The sequence below is a fragment of the Camelus dromedarius genome, chromosome 12 (genome assembly GCF_036321535.1).
Source record: "Camelus dromedarius isolate mCamDro1 chromosome 12, mCamDro1.pat, whole genome shotgun sequence".
In the NCBI taxonomy this organism is placed as follows: Eukaryota; Metazoa; Chordata; class Mammalia; order Artiodactyla; family Camelidae; genus Camelus; species Camelus dromedarius.
In genome coordinates this window covers 56,412,398-56,434,391 of record NC_087447.1, presented here as the reverse complement: position 1 = coordinate 56,434,391, position 21,994 = coordinate 56,412,398, and the positions used below count along the sequence as shown (strand labels likewise).

At 36.6% G+C, this 21,994-nt stretch overlaps 1 protein-coding gene across 20 annotated transcripts in view; it reads left to right on the top strand.

Annotated features, from left to right (window-relative positions):
* DLG2 (discs large MAGUK scaffold protein 2) overlaps positions 1–21,994 on the top strand; it is a 1,729,700-nt gene that overhangs the window by 1,338,113 nt on the left and 369,593 nt on the right. For all 20 annotated transcript variants that reach the window (XM_031460460.2, XM_031460461.2, XM_031460455.2 and 17 more), the window contains one exon: positions 19,269–19,337. In XM_031460460.2, coding sequence (XP_031316320.1) covers positions 19,269–19,337 — 69 coding nt within the window. The remainder of the gene's footprint in view (positions 1–19,268; positions 19,338–21,994) is intronic.

The following is a 21,994-nucleotide window of genomic DNA, read 5'->3' as shown; positions in this document are numbered from 1 at the left end:
ATTGGGAAAAAACTCCTGTCTCTGAGATTTATTTTTTTTAAATAGTATCTTATGGAAAGTGGTAATTTTTAGAAAATGAAAAGAGAAAAGAAGAAATAAGTGGTCTTCAATTCATTTGATCAATATTAGCAGAAAAGCCTGAAGACTTTCAAAAGAAAAATACTCCATCATCAGTAGGCTTATAACAAATGACACAAATTATTATGGCCTTTTTATGAGTGTGAATTAAACAAACTCACAACTTACCGTCTTAGACCAAAATAATAACTGAAGCTTTGTAGCCTGAGGAAATCACTCATTTTTAGCTTTCTTGAGTAGACAGAAATTTATTTTCACCTGAAAGTAAGAGATACATTTTTATATTTGTATATATGTATGTGTATGTCTCCATACCTAGATGTGTATGGATATATATATATATTTATAAATGCATATAAATATATATTTATGTATAATTTAGATTTTTGATTATGATTCAACCAAAAATTCTCAGATTTAATCATAGATCTCCGTTATTTCTCCTAACCCCTAAAGAGTACTTTTATCTGCAAATTCTGAAGGCAGTCATTTTTCAACTACTGATAGTCCTCAAGGACCTTTGTATAGGCAATATCTGTAGTAGTTAAAAGCAGTCTTTGAGAGACTGGCAGAGAATCCTATCTCTTACTCATTTTTGTGTGTGGAAGCAAAGCATCTTACCTCTTTGAGCCTCAGTTTCTTCATCTGCAGAATGGAGATAATGCAATGTTAAGAGGATGACATGAGATAATATATGCAAAGCAATTAGCAAAGGGCCTTGGACATAGGAAATTCTAAGTAAGCAATAGCCATTTTCATTGCTATTTTGTTTTTTACCCCCTCCCCACTCCTAACATGAGAGCGTAAGCTGAATGAGGGAGGGATTTTTTTCACTTCATTCAGTGCTTTATTTCTCAGTCCTAGAGTGTGCTTGACACGTATTAGGTGTGCAGTCAAAACTTGTGGAACAAATCAATGGATGAATAATTGAATGAATAATTTGGATATAATGATATAATATATAATATACTAATGACATTAATATATTACATAATATATAGTAATTATAATAATCCAGGATGGCCTGGAGAAACAGGTTATTCCTTTTGCTCTCTATAATAGCAAATAGTATTTTAATATTCAAGTAAATTTTAAAGGCTGATTTGAAGAGTAGAGACTCAAAGAAATAGAAGTTCAGAAGGACAGATATCATTGGAAATATGAGTATTTTTATTGAAGACACAATTTGAGGTCTGGTAGTTTAACTTAAATATCAGTTTATACTCAAAGGGATAACTAAAGGTTAAACATCTCCTTAGGTACAGTTTATGTCCTTTTCTTTGAATCTATGCTTTTCGATTTTGCTTCTCTTTTGCTTGTTTGTTGATATTTTCCCATGCCACAAAACTTCAGATACAATGATTGTGGCCCAAATATAATGGAATTTACCAGCGGCCAGTCAGCAGCTAAAATCAGTATGTCCTGGTGGATGCCCGCTCCTACTGAGCTCGGCACTACTGGCCTTCAAGTTGTGAATCCTCTGAATAACCACTTCTCTGATTTTAAGGCCAGAGAGGAAAGCGTGACTAAACATGAATGTCACTGTCAGGTGGCCAGCTTTCTATAAAGGTGATGCTTTCTGTTTGTGTGGGATTAGATAAAAAGTTTAGTAAAGACCCTAAAAAGTTCCAGCTTAAAAATGTAACAATAAGTACTCAGTGACACATCATTAAAAAAAAAAAAAATCTTGCTATACTCTTCAAGCTTAGTATTTTGTCAAACTTTTTTTGAAATAATTCCATGAGGCATAGTTTACATATCATAAACTTCACCTTTTTCGAGTATAAAGTTCAACAATCTTCAGTAACTTTATCCAATGGTGTAACCATCCCCACAAGCCCATTTCAGAATATTTTCATACCCCCAATAAGATCCTTTGTGCCCATTTACAGTTCATTCCAATTCTCACCCCAGTTCCAGACAACCACCAGTCTACTTTCTGTCTATAAATTTGCCTCGTCTGGAACAACTTTTGTGTTTTTTATTGTTCATTAATCCACAAAAAAACTACCAGTGGTGAGAGGATGTGTAAGGAAGACTTGTTTACAGAGGTCAAACTTTTTTCTTTATTTTTCTTTTTTGTTTAACCAAAGCACACATCCCATCTTTCACAAAACTAACTTTACAGTGACATTTCACTGTAATCACAGCGAGCATCTCCACGTGGGCAGATGAGGAGTCTGTAATTTCATGCCCAGCTGCATTAATGACTTTCCGCCTCTTTAAGCAGCGCCGACCACAGATAGCAGTAAACCCGGCAACGCCCTGCCATGGCCCATTGCTTCAATCTGTATCTCTGTAACTTTTATGACTGACATTCCAACTCAGTGTTTCCAACAGGACACAAGTTTATTGGAGCAGAACAGAATTTATTGTCATTTTCATATATTAAACTCCACCACATATTTTATTCCAAAATTAAAATTCACCGCTGTGTTTGTAAGTCACAATAGACAGATTTCCCCCTTATTTGCATTGTCCTTTTCCATGAATTTGAGATGGTCTACCAGAAAGTATATTTTCATTTCCCACTTTAGTCAAGGTTGTTCTAAACATAGAAGATCCCTGGCATATTTATTTGGCTTCATTAAAAGCAATCACAAATGTTTTTGCTTAACCAAATTGAATATTTTTGCCTTGGGAATCTCAGTGGAAATGGCGTAAAAAGCACCCGAGTGCTCGTGTCAGCAGTCAGGAACTGTGCTGGCAAGGAGTGAGGCGGGTACAAGGGTTAATTCACCACGGTTGCTGCCTTTAAGGAGCTTATAGTCTCACTAGGGAAGCAGCCATCTCTAAAATAGTGCTTTATTGTAGTGTGGGAAATGCCTTGACAAGTGTATACCCTGGTGCAGAGGGAACAAAGTGAGCAGTTAGGAAAGGTTTCCAATCTGGGTATGCATGAGCTAAGTCCTGAAGGATAAACAGCAGCAGACTGGGCAAAGAAGTTTTCGCAAAATAAAAGAAAGACATTTGGAAACAACTCCTCGTTCAAGGTTCCATTTACCTAGTGAAGATTTCCACTATGTTAAAAGAGACAACAGCTCTTAGTAGCGTGATGTTTCCTAATACAGGTGTGTCTGCGTTATTTATAGTTTGTTTTATTCCTAAAACTATCCTATGGGGATATTCAGAAATTTTAAACCCCAGAAGAAAAATACAAAAAATTCAAAGGAAATGATTTCTTAAAATGTTAGGGTAAACAAAGAAACAAAAATCCTTTTTGAAAAAAGTGCCATTTATCATTTTTTTTTTTCTGGACCTCTATAAACTTCTAGGCAAGCATGAAATCTCTGTTATGGTGTTCAGTTTAGTTTTGCTTTTTTCTCCTTTTTTTTTTTTTGGTTAGTTGATCACTTAGTTTCCTCTCTATATAAATTATAAAATCCTTGTTAGAAGGAACTGAGTTTGCTTCCTGTTTGTTTCTCTCATCACCTAGTACTGAGCACAGTACTAACTTTTAGTAGACAAAGTAAAGAAATGTTTGATGACTGAATGTGGGATGTTACAAGAAAGCAACAAAGGGAACAACTTAGTAAATGTAAGGTGGTAATTTAAGTAAATTGTGGAACAGGTTGTTGCCTGGCACATATATGATACTCGGTAAATACTGGCTGAATGAGTGTGCAGAAAAACAAGGATACACCTTGATAAAATTCAGAGGTGGATTTGGGGCATTTATAAGCCAGTGGTGTGCTCAGTACAAGATGCGACATGAATTTTGGGAATGCAGTAATCCCCAACAGGATTCGACTGGGTGCTCCCACTGAAATAAAGTCAAAATATTGTTCTTAGGTACCTCAAAGAAACAAGGCAGGAAAAAAAAATGTCGAAGAGAGCGTTACTTCAACAAGATACACAGTATGCATTAGGTGATGTTAAATAATGACCTTTGATTTAAACCATGGCATTAAAGAATCCTAACTGAGTTTACCCTCTCCCGACAGAGCTAGGCCACGTGCTAGGCCTTTCTTGCTCTTTCATTGAGTATTACAGAGATGGGAGAGAGAGATTTTATATATATTTCTTGTTCCTACTCATAGAAGCAACCCTCTTCAAGAGAAAGTAAGTCAGAGAACACAGAAACAAATCAATACACAGATAATTTCAGGGAATAAGAAGTGCAAGTGCTGTGGAAGAAATGAAATCGTGTAAGACACTGTCCAGTGCCTGGGATGGGAGTGGAGTGCCTTCAGCTGGAAGAGCAGGGAAGGCCTCTCTGGGGAGGTCACCTTTTAGTTGAGACCTGAGTGAGAGGAAGATGTTGGGAGAAGGCCCAGAAGCAGAGCAAGCAACTGGATGCAGGTGCCCTTAGAGAGGAAGTAGTGGGAGTTAGGAAGAAGCCAGGGTGGCTGAGTCTTGGGGAGTGACGGCCAGACTGGTGAGCAGTGGGCACCAAAGGGGGACAGCGACCACGGAGTCTTACAGCCCTGGGCATGACCGTGGATTTTCTTCTCACTGTAACGGGGAATCTTTGGGAAGTTTTCTGTAAGCAGAGGACAAGATGAGCTGATTTCATTCTGTAAAACAAGCCGTTCGTAGGCCGCTGTGAGAAGTGACTGGGACAGGAGGAAAACCAGGTGAGAGGCTGTTGCAATAGTCTACCAAGAAAGGGGTCGTCTACGTTAGGGTGGGGGCTCTGGAGAATCAAAAGAGCTTGTTAGTGAATGGCTTGTGGAGTATGATGAGAAGTGAAGAATCAGTGAAAATGCCTAGAATTTTGGACTTAATGTGAGCTGTGCTGTTGTTCACCAGAAGAAGAATGAAAGGAATGAATTGGAATAATCAAATGAATGGATGAAGTTTTCTCCCAACTTGCATTATAAATGCTTGAAGATCACAGTCCTTTGTTGTAGAGCCTTTGTTGTTGTCACTACATCAGGCACAGTGCTTTGCCTTTTGTGGGTGCTAATGACTGGGGACTGGCAGATGAGGAGACTGGAAATCAAAGTATGGAGAGTCAATGTCTGAGCCTTCTAATATGTTAATGAACTATACGAAAACTTTTGGCATCTTAAAAAGAGATGATTTTTAAAATTCGTTGTAAATCATAAAAAATGTGAAGAAGAAAGCTATCATAGATTTAAATTTTCACCCTTACGCCCTTTCAAACCGCCTCACCTGCACCTTCACAGAGTTGTAACTTGCATCCAGTTCAGCTGCTAAGAGGTAGTCGTTCTTCATTAATGAGGGTAAATATCGAGTTTCCTTTGTTTGGAAGCTTGTCATTAAGATCCAAATGCAAAAGCATTTTAGTGTTTTGATACTTTCTTGACATCGGTATTTTACATTTGAGATTTTTCTTACGTTGTTTGTTCAATGGCTGTGAATACCAAATATTATCAAGCTGTTCTCAGCCACAAAAACTTTAAAGAAGAGTTGCTTTGTGTTGGAAAATTAATCCCTGAGGAAAGCAAGAATTCATTTAAAAAGAAAGGGTTTGCTGTTGGGGTCTAGTTTCACTTCACTGGACTGAATTAAAAATCCACATTAAGAGACTTAGGGAAAAAAGTGACTTAGAAAGCACTGTACTTTATCATGTTGGGTTTTTATGTCCAGATTTTCATCTCTTCAATACTAGAGTTCTGGTAATAAGTAGCTTAGCTGAACAAATCACCTCCTGGCTACTCTGTACATATTCAATCAAGGGAAAATATCAGAGGAGGAAGCAGTTCTTACCTTGGGAGTATGAATAGTGAAGAGTGGAGGGAAATGAACAACTGGCCTTTTACTCATGTCACTTGTCACGGCGATGACTTCTCTATGGTAACCGTTGTGTGGAAGACTCAGACTACAGATGTTGAGCGAAACAATTTCCCTTTCACTAAACATCTGTAGCTTTTCCAAGACACTAATACATACAAACTAATAATTTCCACCAAGCCAAGCGGCCCACATTTATTTGGATGGTCCCGCTGTCTGCATGAAAATCAATAAGGAAGATAATTACAGAGTAAGAGCAATTCTTCATTGAAAATAGAACCCAGCAGTATCATAGGAGGCAAGAGTCTCCATTTGTTGCCTTGGTACCTACACAGCTTTGCCAGGGGAAAGGTTATTATTCCATTTGCTCTACAGAAAGGTTTTCTGAGGCCGCTGATACAAAAAAACTTTGGTATTCACATCTAGTCTTCTTAGGACAAGCTTCCTCTTACAGCTTCTTGGCTTTTTCCGTCCCTTCTCTGGCTGTTTTATGTATCTGGGTGTCATGGAAGGCTCTTTCTACTGCAGAGGTGGCTGTGTTTTAATGTTGCTTAAAATTGTTTATGACCTCCTCATTGCATACAGAAGATAAATCCAAACTCCAGTGATCAGTTTTCCTTCTGCTGTAACCTCTTTCAAGTCTTTGGAAATTGCTGACCAAGGTCTCCTTCTTGAAACACTCTCTGCTCCCATTCTTAGCTGACATTTCCTCATAGTCTCTTGGTTTTTCTCCTACTTCTCCACTCATTTCTCCTCAGTCCTCTATCCAGGTGTATTGTCCCTCGCACATCTGCAGTGTTGGTTATCGCCAGGTCTCCATCTCAACTTCCAGTTCTTTTCGTCACAGTCTTTTTAGGAGCGCTCGTGGTGTCCAGCACACCTACACTGTGTTGCCTCCGGAATGTACTTCTTCGCGCCAGAATTGCCTGTGGAGCTCAGACTCAGTATCCATCTTATACCTTGATGTCACACAGGTTCCCCAAACTCACCATATATAAAATGAAAACAACTATATTCTCCCCAGATCTATTATTCTCATACTTCTTTTTCAGTATGAAGTGCCACCACTAACCCAGTCACCTCAACCAGAAACCTGGAAGTTGTCCTAGACCCCTGACTCACTCACCACATGCAGTTGCCAAATCCTGCAATTCCATTTCCTTGATGTTGGTTAGCTCTCGCCATACTTCCCTTCCCTGGGCCCATTGGTTAGTTCAGATTCAGGTCACTATGTTCAGACCAATTATGACCAAACTGCACTGCCTCCCTGGAAAGTAATCTCCATTTACTATTCCCCATGCTTCCCACTTTATGAAATTTCTCTCACATAGGTAGCTTTATTTCCCTTCTCAGAGCAATCTATGGGGAGGCACTATTATCTAGGTGATACTGATGACAGGACTAGAGATGAGTGGGTTCGGCCTGAGGTTGGCAAGTACCTAATTAAGAAGAGTAAGAAATCTCTAACCCAAGGCCATTGATCCCCAAGCCCATGTTCCTCTCCCATCACGGTACTGTTTTCTGTCTACACCCAGTGAAGTAGATGGGGAGGGCAGGAACAATTCTTTCCTGTTCAAACTGAAGAAAAAAATCCAAACAAGGCAAGTCACTTAACCTAAGGCTGTTGAACTCATTAGGATCACAGTAAGAAAACAGACATTTCTCACTTCCAGAATTCTGATCACTTTTCCACACAACTCTGCTTCCTAGATGTTGTCAAAGAATAAAAACCAGAATGTGTTATCCTGAAAAACTTATTTTCTGTGTGAGATGAAGAGTTACCCAGAGTCATATTAAATAAATGCCAAAAATCCCAACTGGTAGACAAAAATCTTCCAACTTGTAATTCTCTAATTCTTGGTAGCCATATTCATGGAACTAGCTAGCACTTCATTTAAGCTATTATAAATTCAGTTTTTCACTTTCCTTGTCAAAAACAGTCTGTATGGGAAGCTTTTTGATCCATGTTAGTACATCACCTCCTGAGATGCGGCTGGAATGCAACAAAAGCCACAAAGAATGAGGCAGTCAGTCGGCCCTCTAAAAACAAAATGAGTAAAGGCAGCAGTATGCCTGCTGTGTTAAAACACTACATTTTGCTCCTGATATTTCAGGCTCTGAGACCAGTCATATGCCATTTGGTTCAGTCCAGAGGGCACAATACTGGGATTTCTCATTATTTCTTTATGGAGATTGAATCACTGTTTGAGTGCACCTTCAGAATCTTCTGACTGCTTAACAGTGATGAGCAGAATTTTTTTAAATAGTCAATATTTTGGCTACAATGTTTATCACTGAACTGTTGTCACAGAGAAGAATATGAAGAAGCCCCAGTGGCATGAGACGGGGACAGCTATGAGCTAGGAGTTGGATCTGTGTTCTGATCCCACCTTAACCTCATTCTGACCATGAAATGTAACCTCTCTACATCTCCTCTTTAAGAAGACTCTTAGGTCTCCCATCACATTCTTTAAGTATAAGGAGAGAGCAAATATCTAGGTGATAATCCTACTAGACATTCATATAATAGAATTTCTTATAACTAACCAATTAATAAATTAATAATTTATTAATTTGTTAGTCAAAATATCAAATACAACAGTCATCATCTAGGGTAAAATAATTTGCATGCATTAATTATTTCACCTTTACTTTTAAAAATATAACTGTATGGCACAATAAAATCAATTGTTTAATGGTATTTAAAAAAAGAAATGGCATTTCTCCAATAAAGCCCCTCCAATTTTTTTTTTTTTTTTCAGTAACCATGTCATTACTCACTGTTGACTGAAGCTGTTCAACATAAAGTAAAACCACATTTCTAGCATCTCTGGCTATGGCACAAGAAATTTGGGGCCCTGAATTTAATATGGTATTTTTCTTTATATTTTGATCCATCCATTTGTCCCAAATGCATGGTTTCTTTTTCTCCACAGTTTCTGTTTTCAACAAATCACCATTAATAGTCCAGTGTTATACACTGTCTTAAATTATCAGACCTTTTAATTTATCTGAGATCAGTTAATAAATTGTGTTCTTCATTATTTTGGGGGAGGGTTATCTAAAAAAACCATTTTATTCTCTTTCCAAATTGTTGTCTGTTTCTTTTTCATCAGGTAATTTTTTTTTAATTTAAGTAGTCAGTTACAATGTGTCAATTTCTGGTATACACCACAATGTCCCAGTCAAGCATATACTCATTTTCATATTCTTTGTCATTAAAGTTTTATTATAAAATATTGAATATAGTTCTCTGTGCTATACAGAAGAAATTTTTTTTAATCTATTTATATATATAGTGGATAACATTTGCAAGTCTCAAACTCCCAAATTTATCCCTTCCCATCCCCTTTGCCCTGGTTACCATAAGATTGTTTACTGTCTGTGAGTCTGTTTCTGTTTTGGAAATAAGCTCATTTGTATCATATTTTAGATGCCACATGTAAGTGATATCATGTGGTATTTGTCTTTCTATGTCTGAGTTAATTTAGTATGCTAATCTCTAGGTCCATCTATGTTGCTGCAAATGGCGTTATTTCATTCTTTTTTATGGCTGAATAGTATTCCAGTGTGTGTGTATATGTGTATACGCCCCATATCTTTATCCATTCATCTGTTGATGGATACTTAGGTTGCTTCTATGTCTTAGTTACTGTAAATAGTGCTGCTATGAACATCAGTGGGAATGTATCTTTTTTATTAAGGTTTCCTCTGGATATATGCCCAGGAGTGAGATTGCTAGATCATATAGTAACTCTCTGTTCAGTTTTGAGGGAACCTCCATACTGTTTTCCATAGTGTCTGCACCAAATTACATTCCCACCAACAGTGTAGGAAGGTTCCTGTTTCTCCACACCCTCTCCACCATTTACTATTTGTAGACTTTTTGATGATGGCCAAACTGACTGGTGTGAGATGGTACTTCATTGTAGTTTTGATTTGCATTTCTCTGATAATTAGCAATATTGAGCATTTTTTCATGTACCTGTTGGCCATTTGTATGTCTTTATTGGAGAACTGCTTGTTTAGGTCTTCTGCCCATTTTTGGACTGAGGTTTTTTTTTTTGTTGTTATTAAGTTGTATGAAATGTTTATATATTCTGGAAATTAAACCTTTGTCAGGCACATCATTTGCAAATATTTTCTCCCATTCTGTAGGTTGTTTTGTTTCACTTACGGTTTCCTTTGCTGTGCAAAAGATTATAAGTTTAATTAGGTCCCATGTGTTTATTTTTGCTTTTATTTCTACTGCCTGGGTAGACTGCCCTAGGTGAACATTGCTAAGATTTATATCAGAGAATGTTTTGCCTTTGTTTTCTTCTAGGAGGTTTATAGTGTCTTGCCTCGTGTTTAAGTCTTTAAGCTGTTTTGAGTTTATTTTTATGACTGGTGTAAGGGAGTGTTCTAACTTCATTGATTTACATGCTACTATCCAGTTTTCCCAACACCACTTGCTGAAGAGACAATCTTTTCTCCATTGTATGTTCTTGCCTCCTTTGTCGAAGATTAATTGACTGTAGGTCTGTGGGTTTATTCTGGGCTCCCTGTTCTGTTCCATTGATCCATATGTCTGCTTTTATGCCAGTAACACACTGTTTTGATTAGTATAGCTCCACAGTATTGTTTGAAGTCTGGAAGGGTTATTTCTCCAGCTTCATTCTTTTCATTATTTTTTATATACAGTTTCCCAAAGCCCAATGTACGTGATAGATTTGACTTTGAATCATTTGATGTTAAAAATATATGAGAAGTTGACTCTAAACTTACCAATATAATTTAGAAAATTTTAAAAGTCCATATGATCTTGAGCTGTGCTGGCAGGAGTATGGGATCCAGATGGAGGCAAGTCAGCATCTCGTGGCACTCAGCCCTGGCCTGAACACATCTGGAATTCTGAATTCATTTCTAGGTTCTGCAGTTTAAGTAGAAATCAGAAGGAAAAATTAAGAGTATACAGGCAAAGATAGCTAGGAATCTTGAAACCATCATATAAAGAAGCAAGAGTGTTAGCAATATTTATTTGAAGGAGAAGATGCAAGGAATATCTCAGACATTCAGTGCCTACCCTGGGTAGGCAGGTGTTACACCAAGAAAAGGAAGAACTTTCCAATAATTATGGCTGGCCCATTGCAGATCGTATCTCCCACATGTGTACCGGCCACATCAAGTTAATCTTGTGCAAAGCCAAACTCAGTTATATTATCCTGTCTACAAATGCACTTTCTTATACACACGTGCTGTTAACAGTGTGATCGTCCGCTCAATGACAGAACTCAGTTCATTCTTCCTCACCACCACCCTCCTTCTAATACCAAAGTCAGTCTACCTTTGAAGGTCTGAAAGTTCTAGAAGAGAGCACAACTACTCCTGTTCCCTGGCAGGAGCAAGCCCTTTCTGTCTAGGAGATTTTAACTTTGAGAACAAACGCCCACCCATCCAGATTACTAGAATCAATTCTGGAGATCAAAGTGCCCTCTCTGTAACCTCCTGTTATTCATTGCTGGATACTTCACCTCCACATGTATTAAAAGTACCCTCTTTTCCTAATTGTAATAGCCATTATTGAAGTTTAGGCATTTATTAGTTTTCTCTACTATAATGGTTTCCCTATAGATTTCCTCTTCTTTCCTCCATTGTTCAGAGTATTTCTGAGTCATAGATACTACCATCGTGACCCCTTCATACCCATGCTTAACGATGTTGGAGAGCTCACCACTATCATCAGGATAAAGTGCAGACCTCTTGGCATGGTATTCATTGCCCCTCGTGATTCATCCCTCTTCAGCTTCCTGGCCTCACACGTGGCCACTCTGATCTGGTTAAGCCAAACCACTTCAGGGTCCCAAAGCACAACACATACTTTTGACTCTTAATAGTCTTGAAAATGCTCTTCTAGCTTCTCAGAAAGTCTTCTCTCCCTTTTCCACCATTTAAAATACTTCTACAACCTTCCAGATCTAGCATCTATAGTTTGTCTATCAAATATACCTAAAGACTTATTGAAAAATGTTATCCAAATGAAAAGAGGCCAAATGGTTTATTTGATTTCACCATCTTCTTTATTAGTAGTATTTATGGAATACTACACTACTAAGGAATCAAAAAGTCATCTGAAGCACCTAATACAATCCTTAATATGTAGTCAGTGCCCAATTAACATTTAGATGTTAATGTTAGATGTAAACAGAACATACAATTAATGACAAAGACAACCCATGTTAAGTGTCAGTGAAACAACAGGACTATCCAGCTTTATGGAGGAAGGTGATGGTGTTTTGATTTTGTTGCATTTGAGATACTGGTGGGATAACCAAGAAGACATACTCTCTTTTTAAGAATAGTGGCAACTTAATAAGTATATATGGAGAGGGAAAGTAGAATTCCCCCCCCCAAAAAAAAGAGTTGGGGGGGAGAGAGAGGGAGAGAGAGAATAAAATAATGAAGACAGATAAATGATGGATACAAGTATTCAAGAGAAAGACGGAGAGTTAAATATAACAAGAAAAGTAAATTCTTCTGAAATATGAGTGAAGAACGAAATAGAATATTGAAACTACATCAGGAGGTATTTGAGTGACGGATGGGACCTGACAAGGCACATTAAATAAGTTTGTCAGTTAATAAAAGACACACAAAAAACACATGTAAATTCATCAGAAAAACAGGCACGTAGATAAACGATGGTGAGCCTGAGCCCTGGGTGCTATTGTGGATGTGTGGGAAAGACGGGCCCGGGGCAGAGAGCGGGGCAGCTGTACTGGGGACGTGGGTAGGTCTATCATAGGATGCTTCACAGAAGAGGTGTTTGACACTGTCTAGAAAAATGATAGATGCAAGGAGAAGGATGGCCATTTGTGGGGAGAGTTTTGTTTTTTTCCCCCAGACAAACAACATTCCAAGCACTTTGCCCTCCAGTGTTGAAAGCTTTTAAGTTATAGCTGTGTCTCCTTCCCTCCCTTGGTTCTTTCCACTACACTTCTCAGGATTTCATCTGGCCGGCCTTCTGCCTGAGGAGATAAAAGAGCCAGGCGGTTGTTACCTATAGTTTCTTAATCACGGTGGAACTAGCAACATGCTATGTATGTAGCCAGTAATATAGAAAGGATGGAACCTACTTGGTCCCAAGGGGAAGACATTTGGTGTTTGTAAAGTACCACTTATTATATCACCATCAGGTAGCTTGTAATACCGTCTGCAGGTACTGCTTAAATGTTACTATCAGGGAATAACAAAAGTTCCCTTGCATAATAGGTCTTGACTGTCAGATAATTCACTGTATTTGTCTTAGTAGAGTAAAAGGGTAATTACATGTTCTAAAAAGCTCTGTTTGTTCCAGATTTACATGCTTGGAGAAACTGGTTGACTTTGCATGTGTAATATAAAAGGAGTTAAAATTCTGTAAGCACTTCATGGTACCTTTTGCATTTAATTTAAGTGTCACTAAAACTTTAAGAGGGACATTATTGGAATACTTTAAGGCAGAATAATAAAGTAATTAGTTTAAGGTAGTGATAAGTAAAGTGAGATTATTGAATATTTCTTTGTTTCCATTATATGGGCCAGATTAATGGTGAGGAAGCCATCAGGGATTGCAGTTACTCATTAATCTTGGTTAGTAAGCATCATTGATCGTTACCCAAGAAGAAATGTCGGTACTTTCTAAACCAGTGGAAGATAAATGGTATAGGAAAAGATTCAACAGTTTAAACAAAAGAAATTAGCAAATACGCATTTAGAAAAAAATGGTCATTCTCACTAACACTCATAAATCTGAAGCATCATTTTGTACCTATTATCACATTTTCTAAAATTGTAATGTCAGTGCTTTTTTTAAATTGAGGTATAGTTGATTTACAATGTTGTGTTTGTTTCTGGTGTATAGCAAAGTGATTCAGTTATATATTTTTTCATATTCTTTTCCATTATAGTTTATTACAAGGTATTGAATATAGTTCCCTGTGCTATACAGTAGGAAGTTGTTTATCTATTTTACATACAGCAGTTTGTATCTGCTAATCCAAAACTCCTAATTTATCCCTCTCCCTGCCCCTTTCCCCTTTGGCAACCGTAAGTTTGTTTTCTGTATCTGTGAATCCGTGTTTTGGAAATAAGCTCATTTGTATCATATTTTAGATTCCACATGTAAGTGATATCATGTGATATTTGTCCTTCTATGTCTGACTTGACTTAACTTAGTATGCTGATCTCTAGGTCCATCTGTGTTGCTGCAAATGGCATTATTTCATCCTTTTTGTGGCTAAGTAGTATTCCGTTGTGTGTATATATAAATATACATGATATCTTTATCCATTCATCTGTTGATGGACATTTAGATTGATTCTATGCCTTGGCTATTGTAAATAGTGCTGCTATGAACATTGGGGTGAATGTATCTTTTTGAATTAAAGATTTCTCTGGATATATACCCAGGAGTGGGATTGCTGGATCATATAGTAGTTCTGTTTTAAGTTTTGATGGACCCTCCATACTATTTTCCAAGGTGCCTGCACCAAATTACATTCCCACCAACAGTGTAGGAGGGTTCCTGTTTCTCCACACCCTCTCCAGCATTTACTTTTAGTAGACTTTTTTTTTTTTTTTAATCTGAGTTATTATTTCATTTCTGTTGGGTCCCTTATTGGTGACTTACACTTCAGTTGGAGGAGTATAAACCTCAGTAGTTAGAGAAGTGAACTAGGTCAGCAGATAGATTTCACCCATGTTACTGAGACTCCAAAAGATGCTCCAGTAACTTAAGATCTGTTAAATTCATGGACATTTAAAATAGGGAAGCTTAATTAAAAAGTGGTGAGCCGACACTTTTCTTCCTTAACGTCATGAAGAGTGTATGTTCACTGTCCATTTTGAGTTGTTCTTTGTCTTTTCAAAGTGGAATTTTTATCTAGAATTTACAAAAGGTCAAAAATTGTAACTGAAATACTGATTCAGTAATGCAACTGTTTTCTAAATTTGATAATGCCCTTTTCCTTTTCCAGTTCTGAAAGCAAGACTATTTTTAATGTTTTCACCAGGATCATCAAAATTACCTTTCACAAAATCAACTTTTTTTTTTAACATTTTTTTATTGAGTTATAGTCTGTTTACAATGTTGTGTCAATTTCCAGTGTAGAGCACATTTTTTCAGTTATTATTAGTAGACTTTTTGATACAGCCCTTCTGACTGGTGTGAGGTGGTACCTCGTTGTACTTTCAATTTGCATTTTTCTGATAATTAGCAATGTTGAGCATCTTTTCATGTACCTGTTGGCCATCTGTATGTCTTCTTTGGAGAAATGTCTATTTAGGTCTTCTGCCCATGTTTTGATTGGGTTGTTTTGTAGTTACTGTTATTGAGTTGTATGAGCTGTTTGTATATTTTGGAAATTAAGCCCTTGTCAATTATATCATTTGCAAATATTTTATCCCAGTCCATAGATTGTCTTTTCATTTTGTTTATGGTTCCCTTTGCTGTGCAAAACCTCATAAATTGGATCAGGTTCCATTTGTTTATTTTTGCTGTTATTTTTGCCTTGGGAGAAACTGACCTAAGAAAGCATTGCTGTGATTTATGTCTGAGAATGTTTTGCCTATGTTCTCTTCTGAGAGTTTTATGGTGTCACATCTTATTAAGTCTTTAAGCCATTTTGAGTTTATTTTTGTGTATAGCATGAGGAATGTTCTAACTTCATTGGTTCACATGTGGCTATCAAGCTTTCCCAATACCAGTTGCTGAAGAGACTGTTTTTCCTCCATTGTATATTCTTGCCTCCTTTGTTGAAGAGTAATTGACCATAAGTCTCTGGATTTATTTCTGGGCTCTCTATTCTGTTCCACGGATCCATATGTCTGTTTTTGTGTCAATACCATGCTGTTTTGATTACTGTAGCTCTATAATATTATCTATTACTATAGCTCTGTAATATTATCTGCAATCTGGAAGGGTTATGCCTCCACGTTTGTTCTTCTACCTCAAGACTGCTTTGGAAATTCTGGGTCTTTTGTGATTTCATATAAACTTTAGGATTATTTGTTGTAGTTCTGAGAAAAATGTCATGGGTAATTTGATAGGAATCGCATTAAATCTGTAGACTGCTTTGGGTAATAGGGTCATTTTAATAATACTAATTCTTCCAATCCAAAGCATGGGATATCTTTCCATTTCTTTGAATCACTTTCAGTTTTTTTTTGTTTTTTTAAATCAACGTTTTATAGTTCTCAACGTATGTCTTTCACCTCCTTGGTCAGGTTTATTCCTACTTTATTAATTTTTTGATGTGATTTAAAAAAATTTTTTTCTACTTTTCCTTTCTGGTATCTCATTGTTAGTGTAAAGAAATGCAACTGATTTCTGTATGTTAATCTTGTAACCTGCTACCCTGTTGAATTAATCCGTTCTAGTAGTTTTTATGTGGAATCTTTAGGGTTTTCTATATATAGTATCATGTCATCTGCATATAATGACAGTTTTACCTCTTCCCTTCTGATTTGGATTCGTTTTATTTCTTTTTCTTGTATAACTGATGTCTAGGACTTCCAGTACTATGTTGAATAGAAGTAGTGAGAGGAGAGTAGTCATTCTTGTCTGAGGTCCAGATTTTAGCGGGAAGGTTTCTGGCTTTTCACTGCTGAGTGTTATGCTGGCTGTGGGTTTGCCATAAATAGCTTTTATTATGTTTAAATATGTTCCCTCTATACCCACTTTGATAAGAGTTTATCATGAAAGAATGCTGAATTGTCTCAAATGCTTTTTCTGCATCTTTTGAGATGATCATGTGGTTTTTGTCTCTTCTTTTGTTGATGTGGTGGTCACATTGTGCTGAATCACCCTTGTGACCCTGGGATGAATCCAACTTGATCATGATGTATGATCTTTTTTTATGTATTGTTGGATTCTGCTTGCTAACATTTTGTTGAGAGTTCTCAACAAAATAATGTCATTGCTTATAAGATTGTGGTGAAACTTGGCCATACATACATATATGTATATATTTTAGAGGCAGTAAGAAAGATGATACAAATTTTTGAAAAGTGATAACATAAGTCATAAAACACAACTTAATGTTTCTATTTTAGGGATGCATTCAAAGGAAATTGTCAAGCTGAAGAAAGTAATTGCTATCCCTGTGTTTATTGCAGCATTGTTTACAGTATTAAAACAATAGAAATAACCCAAATATCCAACTGTAAAAGGATGGCTAAGTAAATTACATCTTCAGAGGGACTTATCATATAACACCAAAATAATAATTATGGAAACCCTATCAGAAACGATTAAGGAGGAAATACAGAATATGAAGTTGTATATAGTATGTGTATATATAAAATAATATGAAACACATGTAGACATACAGGGAGTCAGTAGCATAGAGTGGGGAGTACATACACTTGGCAACAAGAGAGGCAGTCATTTGAATTCTGGCTCCACATTTGCAAGCTGTTGGTTTCTGACACAGTAAGTTCTGTTTTGTTTCTTGTACATAAAATGAGGATACTTCTACCTACCTTATAGGACATCTCTGAGAATTGAATTAGTCTGTAAAGCCAGAGGCCAGGGAATGGAATTATATGTGATTTTTTTTCACTTTCTCTTATTTTGATTTCTATTAATTTTATAATGTTTTTACAATAGAAAACATACTTCAATTTGATCTTGCTCACCAAAGTTATAGTACCCTCACAAATCCACGTCTTGTGGCACTGACTGTGTGGCTAATTGAAGTGCTCTCAATAAGTATTCTTGTTTAGTGCTAAACAGCTCAAAGTGAACACTCTGCTAAATCACATAGATTTATTTAACAAACACTTATGTAGCTTTTACCATGTAACAGACAACACTGTTCTAAACACTGTATTCATTGAATCATTATAACAACCATGTGAGGAAGGTACTGTTACTATCCCAATCATATGAGAAATTGACAGAGAGAGCTTTAAGAAATTCCAGCAAGGTCACACTGGTATATGTGGCAGAGCTCGAATTTGAACTCAGGCACTCTGGCTACACGGTCCAGCTCCTGAATGCTATGCTGCTTTTCAGTTGATCAATCAAAACATGTTCAGTGGACACAAGTGGTGCTTGGCACTGTAGGGGATGCTAGGAAACAAAGGACACAATCTTTAATTTGAGAATCATTCTCTAAGCTTAGCTGTAGTCCCTAAATTCTGCTCCTTCAACCTCAGATAAATGACATCCATGTCACAGTTAAATGCACACAGAGAGACATCTCTTCTCAAATCCATAATAACCAAAGTTCTGAACAAAAATCTGGCTCTCTGTGGTAATGTCAGTGTTTTCCGAGTATCTGCTGAGAAGTCAGAGTTGTGTGAAGGTGCCTCATGTTCTGCAAACATTTTACTCTAGTTTCTCTTTATATATATATATATTTATATACACACACCTTCATTCATTACATGTATATGTAACTGTTACAACTAAACTATTAAACATATTCCAAACTAAAATTACACATTGAAATACATTTTTATTGTACATTGTAACACATAGGACACTCCCAATCCATTACTTTTGGCTGTGGGATTGTCATTGTGCATATCTCAGATGGAACATTTCCCTTTTTCACCTTCTGACTGAAGAGTATTCTGAAGTTGCAAGGCAAATTCTTACAAATCTGAAAAACTGTTACCATTTGGGAGATATATAACAGGATGGTTAAGAAGAATGGCTCTAAAATCAGTTTAGTGCTATTTAAAGCACAGGTATTTACCACATGACTTTGGACAAATTTCTAAATTTTCCTGTACCTTCATTTCCTCATCTGTTAAATAGGACAGTACATACTTACAGGATTGTAAGAAATAGAGAATGTAAACATGTACTTAGAAAAGTGACTCAGGCAATATAAGTGTTCAATAAATGTTGGATACTATAATTTCTATTGCAACTACTTTTCCATAAAAATCAATCCTTTCTTGTTACATGCAACCAAAATAAATACAGAATCACATTAAATTCTAAGATCGATATGCAACTGGAAATCCCATTTTTCATGTTTTTGTGTTCATCCAACAGTTGAATCACTGTTGATTATCTTTACAAGTATTACAAATTTGAACTAATGTTTATAAAAATTAAATACTACTCCAATTAGCAAATTTGCTCTTTGTAAAATTTAGAAAAAATGTTATGCATTAAAAAAATAATGCTGCATCATAATGAAATTTATGTTTTTATGCTCTGTTGTCTTATTACAAGGGAAAGATAATTACCTATTCCAAATTTTTTTTTCACGTCTACCCTTCATTTAAAGCTACTTTTGCATAATACAAGTTGAAATCAAGTTATAAAGAAATATTAACCCCTTACCTGATAGAGTTATATTTTGGTGGATGATTCTGCTTATCATCAAAGAACAGCCATTTAATCTCTATTTCTTTCAAGATCAATTTGCCTGTTGACAATAGGACTGGTTAGAATGTGCAAAGATATTTTAAATAAATGATCTGTGTTTGTTTTTTCTCTTTTCTTGCAGTCATTCCCAACACAGCACTGCAACCCGCCAGCCTTCAGTGACTCTCCAACGGGCCATCTCCCTGGAAGGGTAAGATAGGAATTATTATGGAGTCTTCTCTTAAACCAGACTGTGCAGCCTCATCATTTTGAGCAAAAATTCCTTGTTTCTTTTCTTCTTTCCTCCCTCCCTCCCTCCTTTCTTTCTCTCTGTTAGCAAATATCTATGAAGCTTATGTTATATGCCAAGCACTATGCTAGGTACTACATTTAACAAATAAGATCTCTTCTTTTCCTTCGAGGGCTCGTTGTCTATTGAGAATGACAGAAATATGAACACATACCTGCGTACAGTGTAAACATCACGCAGGAGATACATGTGAGGGATTAATGGAGGATCCAGGAAGGATACCTAGCTGGAATGGGTATCCGAGAAGGAGGGAGGAACAGGTCAGGATGGTTTCAGAGAAGATATACCTTAAGCTGTGAACTGAAGCATCTGTGGACATTTGCCTGACAAACACCGGAAGGAAGGGGACTCTGAACAGGAGAAAGAGCACGTGCAAAAACGTGAACCCCTGAGCAGATGTGAGGTGTCTCAAGGCCACAGAGTGAGTTAGTGTTGTGGCAACAAGAGTGTAAGGCAGTGGGGCAGGAGATGAGAATGGAGATGTTGGCCGGGAGGCTTACATGTAGAGGACTTAGTATTTTGTACTCCAGTCAGATAAAAGCTGGAGGGGCTGAGAAGGGGCTAATATTTCCCTCCACTTGCTTTATAACTGCAGCTGTTTTGTGAACATTTTAATAATTGGCTAAAATATAAAATTAAATCTAAATCATTTTATTTTTTCCAGTACCTGTAACCAACTATGCTTTTGTTCAATCCTATTTCCCAATGATGAGTGGGCTTCCTTAATAGCATTTCAATTCAAATCTCTAACTTTATCACTTATTAGCCCTCCCCGTTTTATTTTTTTATATTTTTATTGAAGTATAGTCAGTTTACAATGTGTCAATTTCTGGTGTACAACACAATGCTTCACTCATATAGGAACACTCGTGTATTTGTTTTCATATTTTTCACCATAAGTTACTGCAAAATATTGAATACAGTTCCCTGTGCTGTACAGTATAAACTTGTTTATTTATTTTATATATATTAGTATCTGCAAATCTCAAATTCCCAGTTTATCCCTTCCCACCCCCTTCCCCCTCTAGTAACCGTAAGTTTGTTTTCTATGTCTGTGAGTCTGTTTCTGTTTTGTAAATAAGTTTTGTTTTTTTTTTTTTCAGATTCCACATAGAAGTGATATAATATGGTATTTTTCTTTTTCTTTTTCTTTCTGGTTTACTTAGAATGACAATCTCCAGGTCCATCCATGTTGCTGCAAATGGCATTATTTTATTATTTTTTATGGCTGAGTAGTAGTCCATTGTATAAATATACCACAACTTCTTTATCCAGTCATCTGTTGATGGATATTTAGGTTGTTTCTATGTCTTGGCTATTGTAAATAGTGCTTCTATGAACATTAGGGTGCATGTATCTTTTTGAATTAAGGTTCCCTCAGGATATATGCCCAGGAGTGGGATTGCTGGATCATATGGTAAGTCTATTTTTAGTCTTTTGAGAAATCTCCATAGTGTTTTCCATAACAGCTGCACCAAACTGCATTTCCACAAACAGTGTACGAGGGTGCTCTTTTCTCCACAGCCTCGCCAGCATTTATCGTTTGTGGACTTTTGAATGATGGCCAATCTGACTGGTGTGAGGTGACACTTCATTGTAGTTTTGATTTACATTTGTCTGATAATTAGTGATAGCATTTTTTCATGTGCCTGTTGACTATTTGTATGTCTTCATTAGAGAATTGCTTGTTAAGGTCTTCTGCCCACTTTTGGATTGGGTTTTTTTTTTGTTATTAAGTTGTATGAGCTGTTGATATATTCTGGAAGTTAAGCCCTTGTCAGTCTCATCTTTTGCAAATATTTTCTCCCATTCCGTAGGTCATCTTTTTGTTTTGCTTATGGCTTCCTTAGCTGTGCAAAAGATTGTAAGTTTAATTAGGTCCTATGTGTTTATTTTTGCTTTGATTTCTATTGCTTGCGTAGCTTGCCCTAGGAGAACACTGCTGAGATTTATGTTGGATAATGTTTTGCTTATGTTTTCTTCTAAGAGGTTTATAGTGTCTTATGTTTAACTCTTAAAGCCATTTTGAATCTATTTTTGCATATGGTGTGAGGGAGTAGTCTAACTTCATTAATTTACATGCTGCTGTCCAGTTTTCCCAACACCATTTGCTAAAGAGACTGTTTTTACTCCTTTTATGTTCTTGCCTCCTTTGTCAAAGATTAATTGACCAAAAGGTTGTGGGTTTATTTCTGGGCTCTCTATTCTGTTTGACTGATGTATGTTTGCTTTTATACCAATACCATGATGTTTTGGTTGCTGTAGTTCTGTAGTATTGTCTGTAGTCTGGAAGGGTTATTCCTCCAGCTTCATTCTTTTTCTTCAGTAATGCTTTGTCAATTCTGGGTCTTTTGTGATTGCATATAAATTTTAGGATTATTTGTTCTACTTCTGTGGAAAAATGTCCTGGGTAATTTGATAAGGATCACATTAAATCTGTAGATTGCATTGGGTAGTATGGTCATTTTAGTAATATTACTTCTTCCATTCCAAGAATATGGGATATCTTTCTGTTTCTTTAAGTCAACTTTAATTTCCTGAGTCAGTGTCTTGTAGTT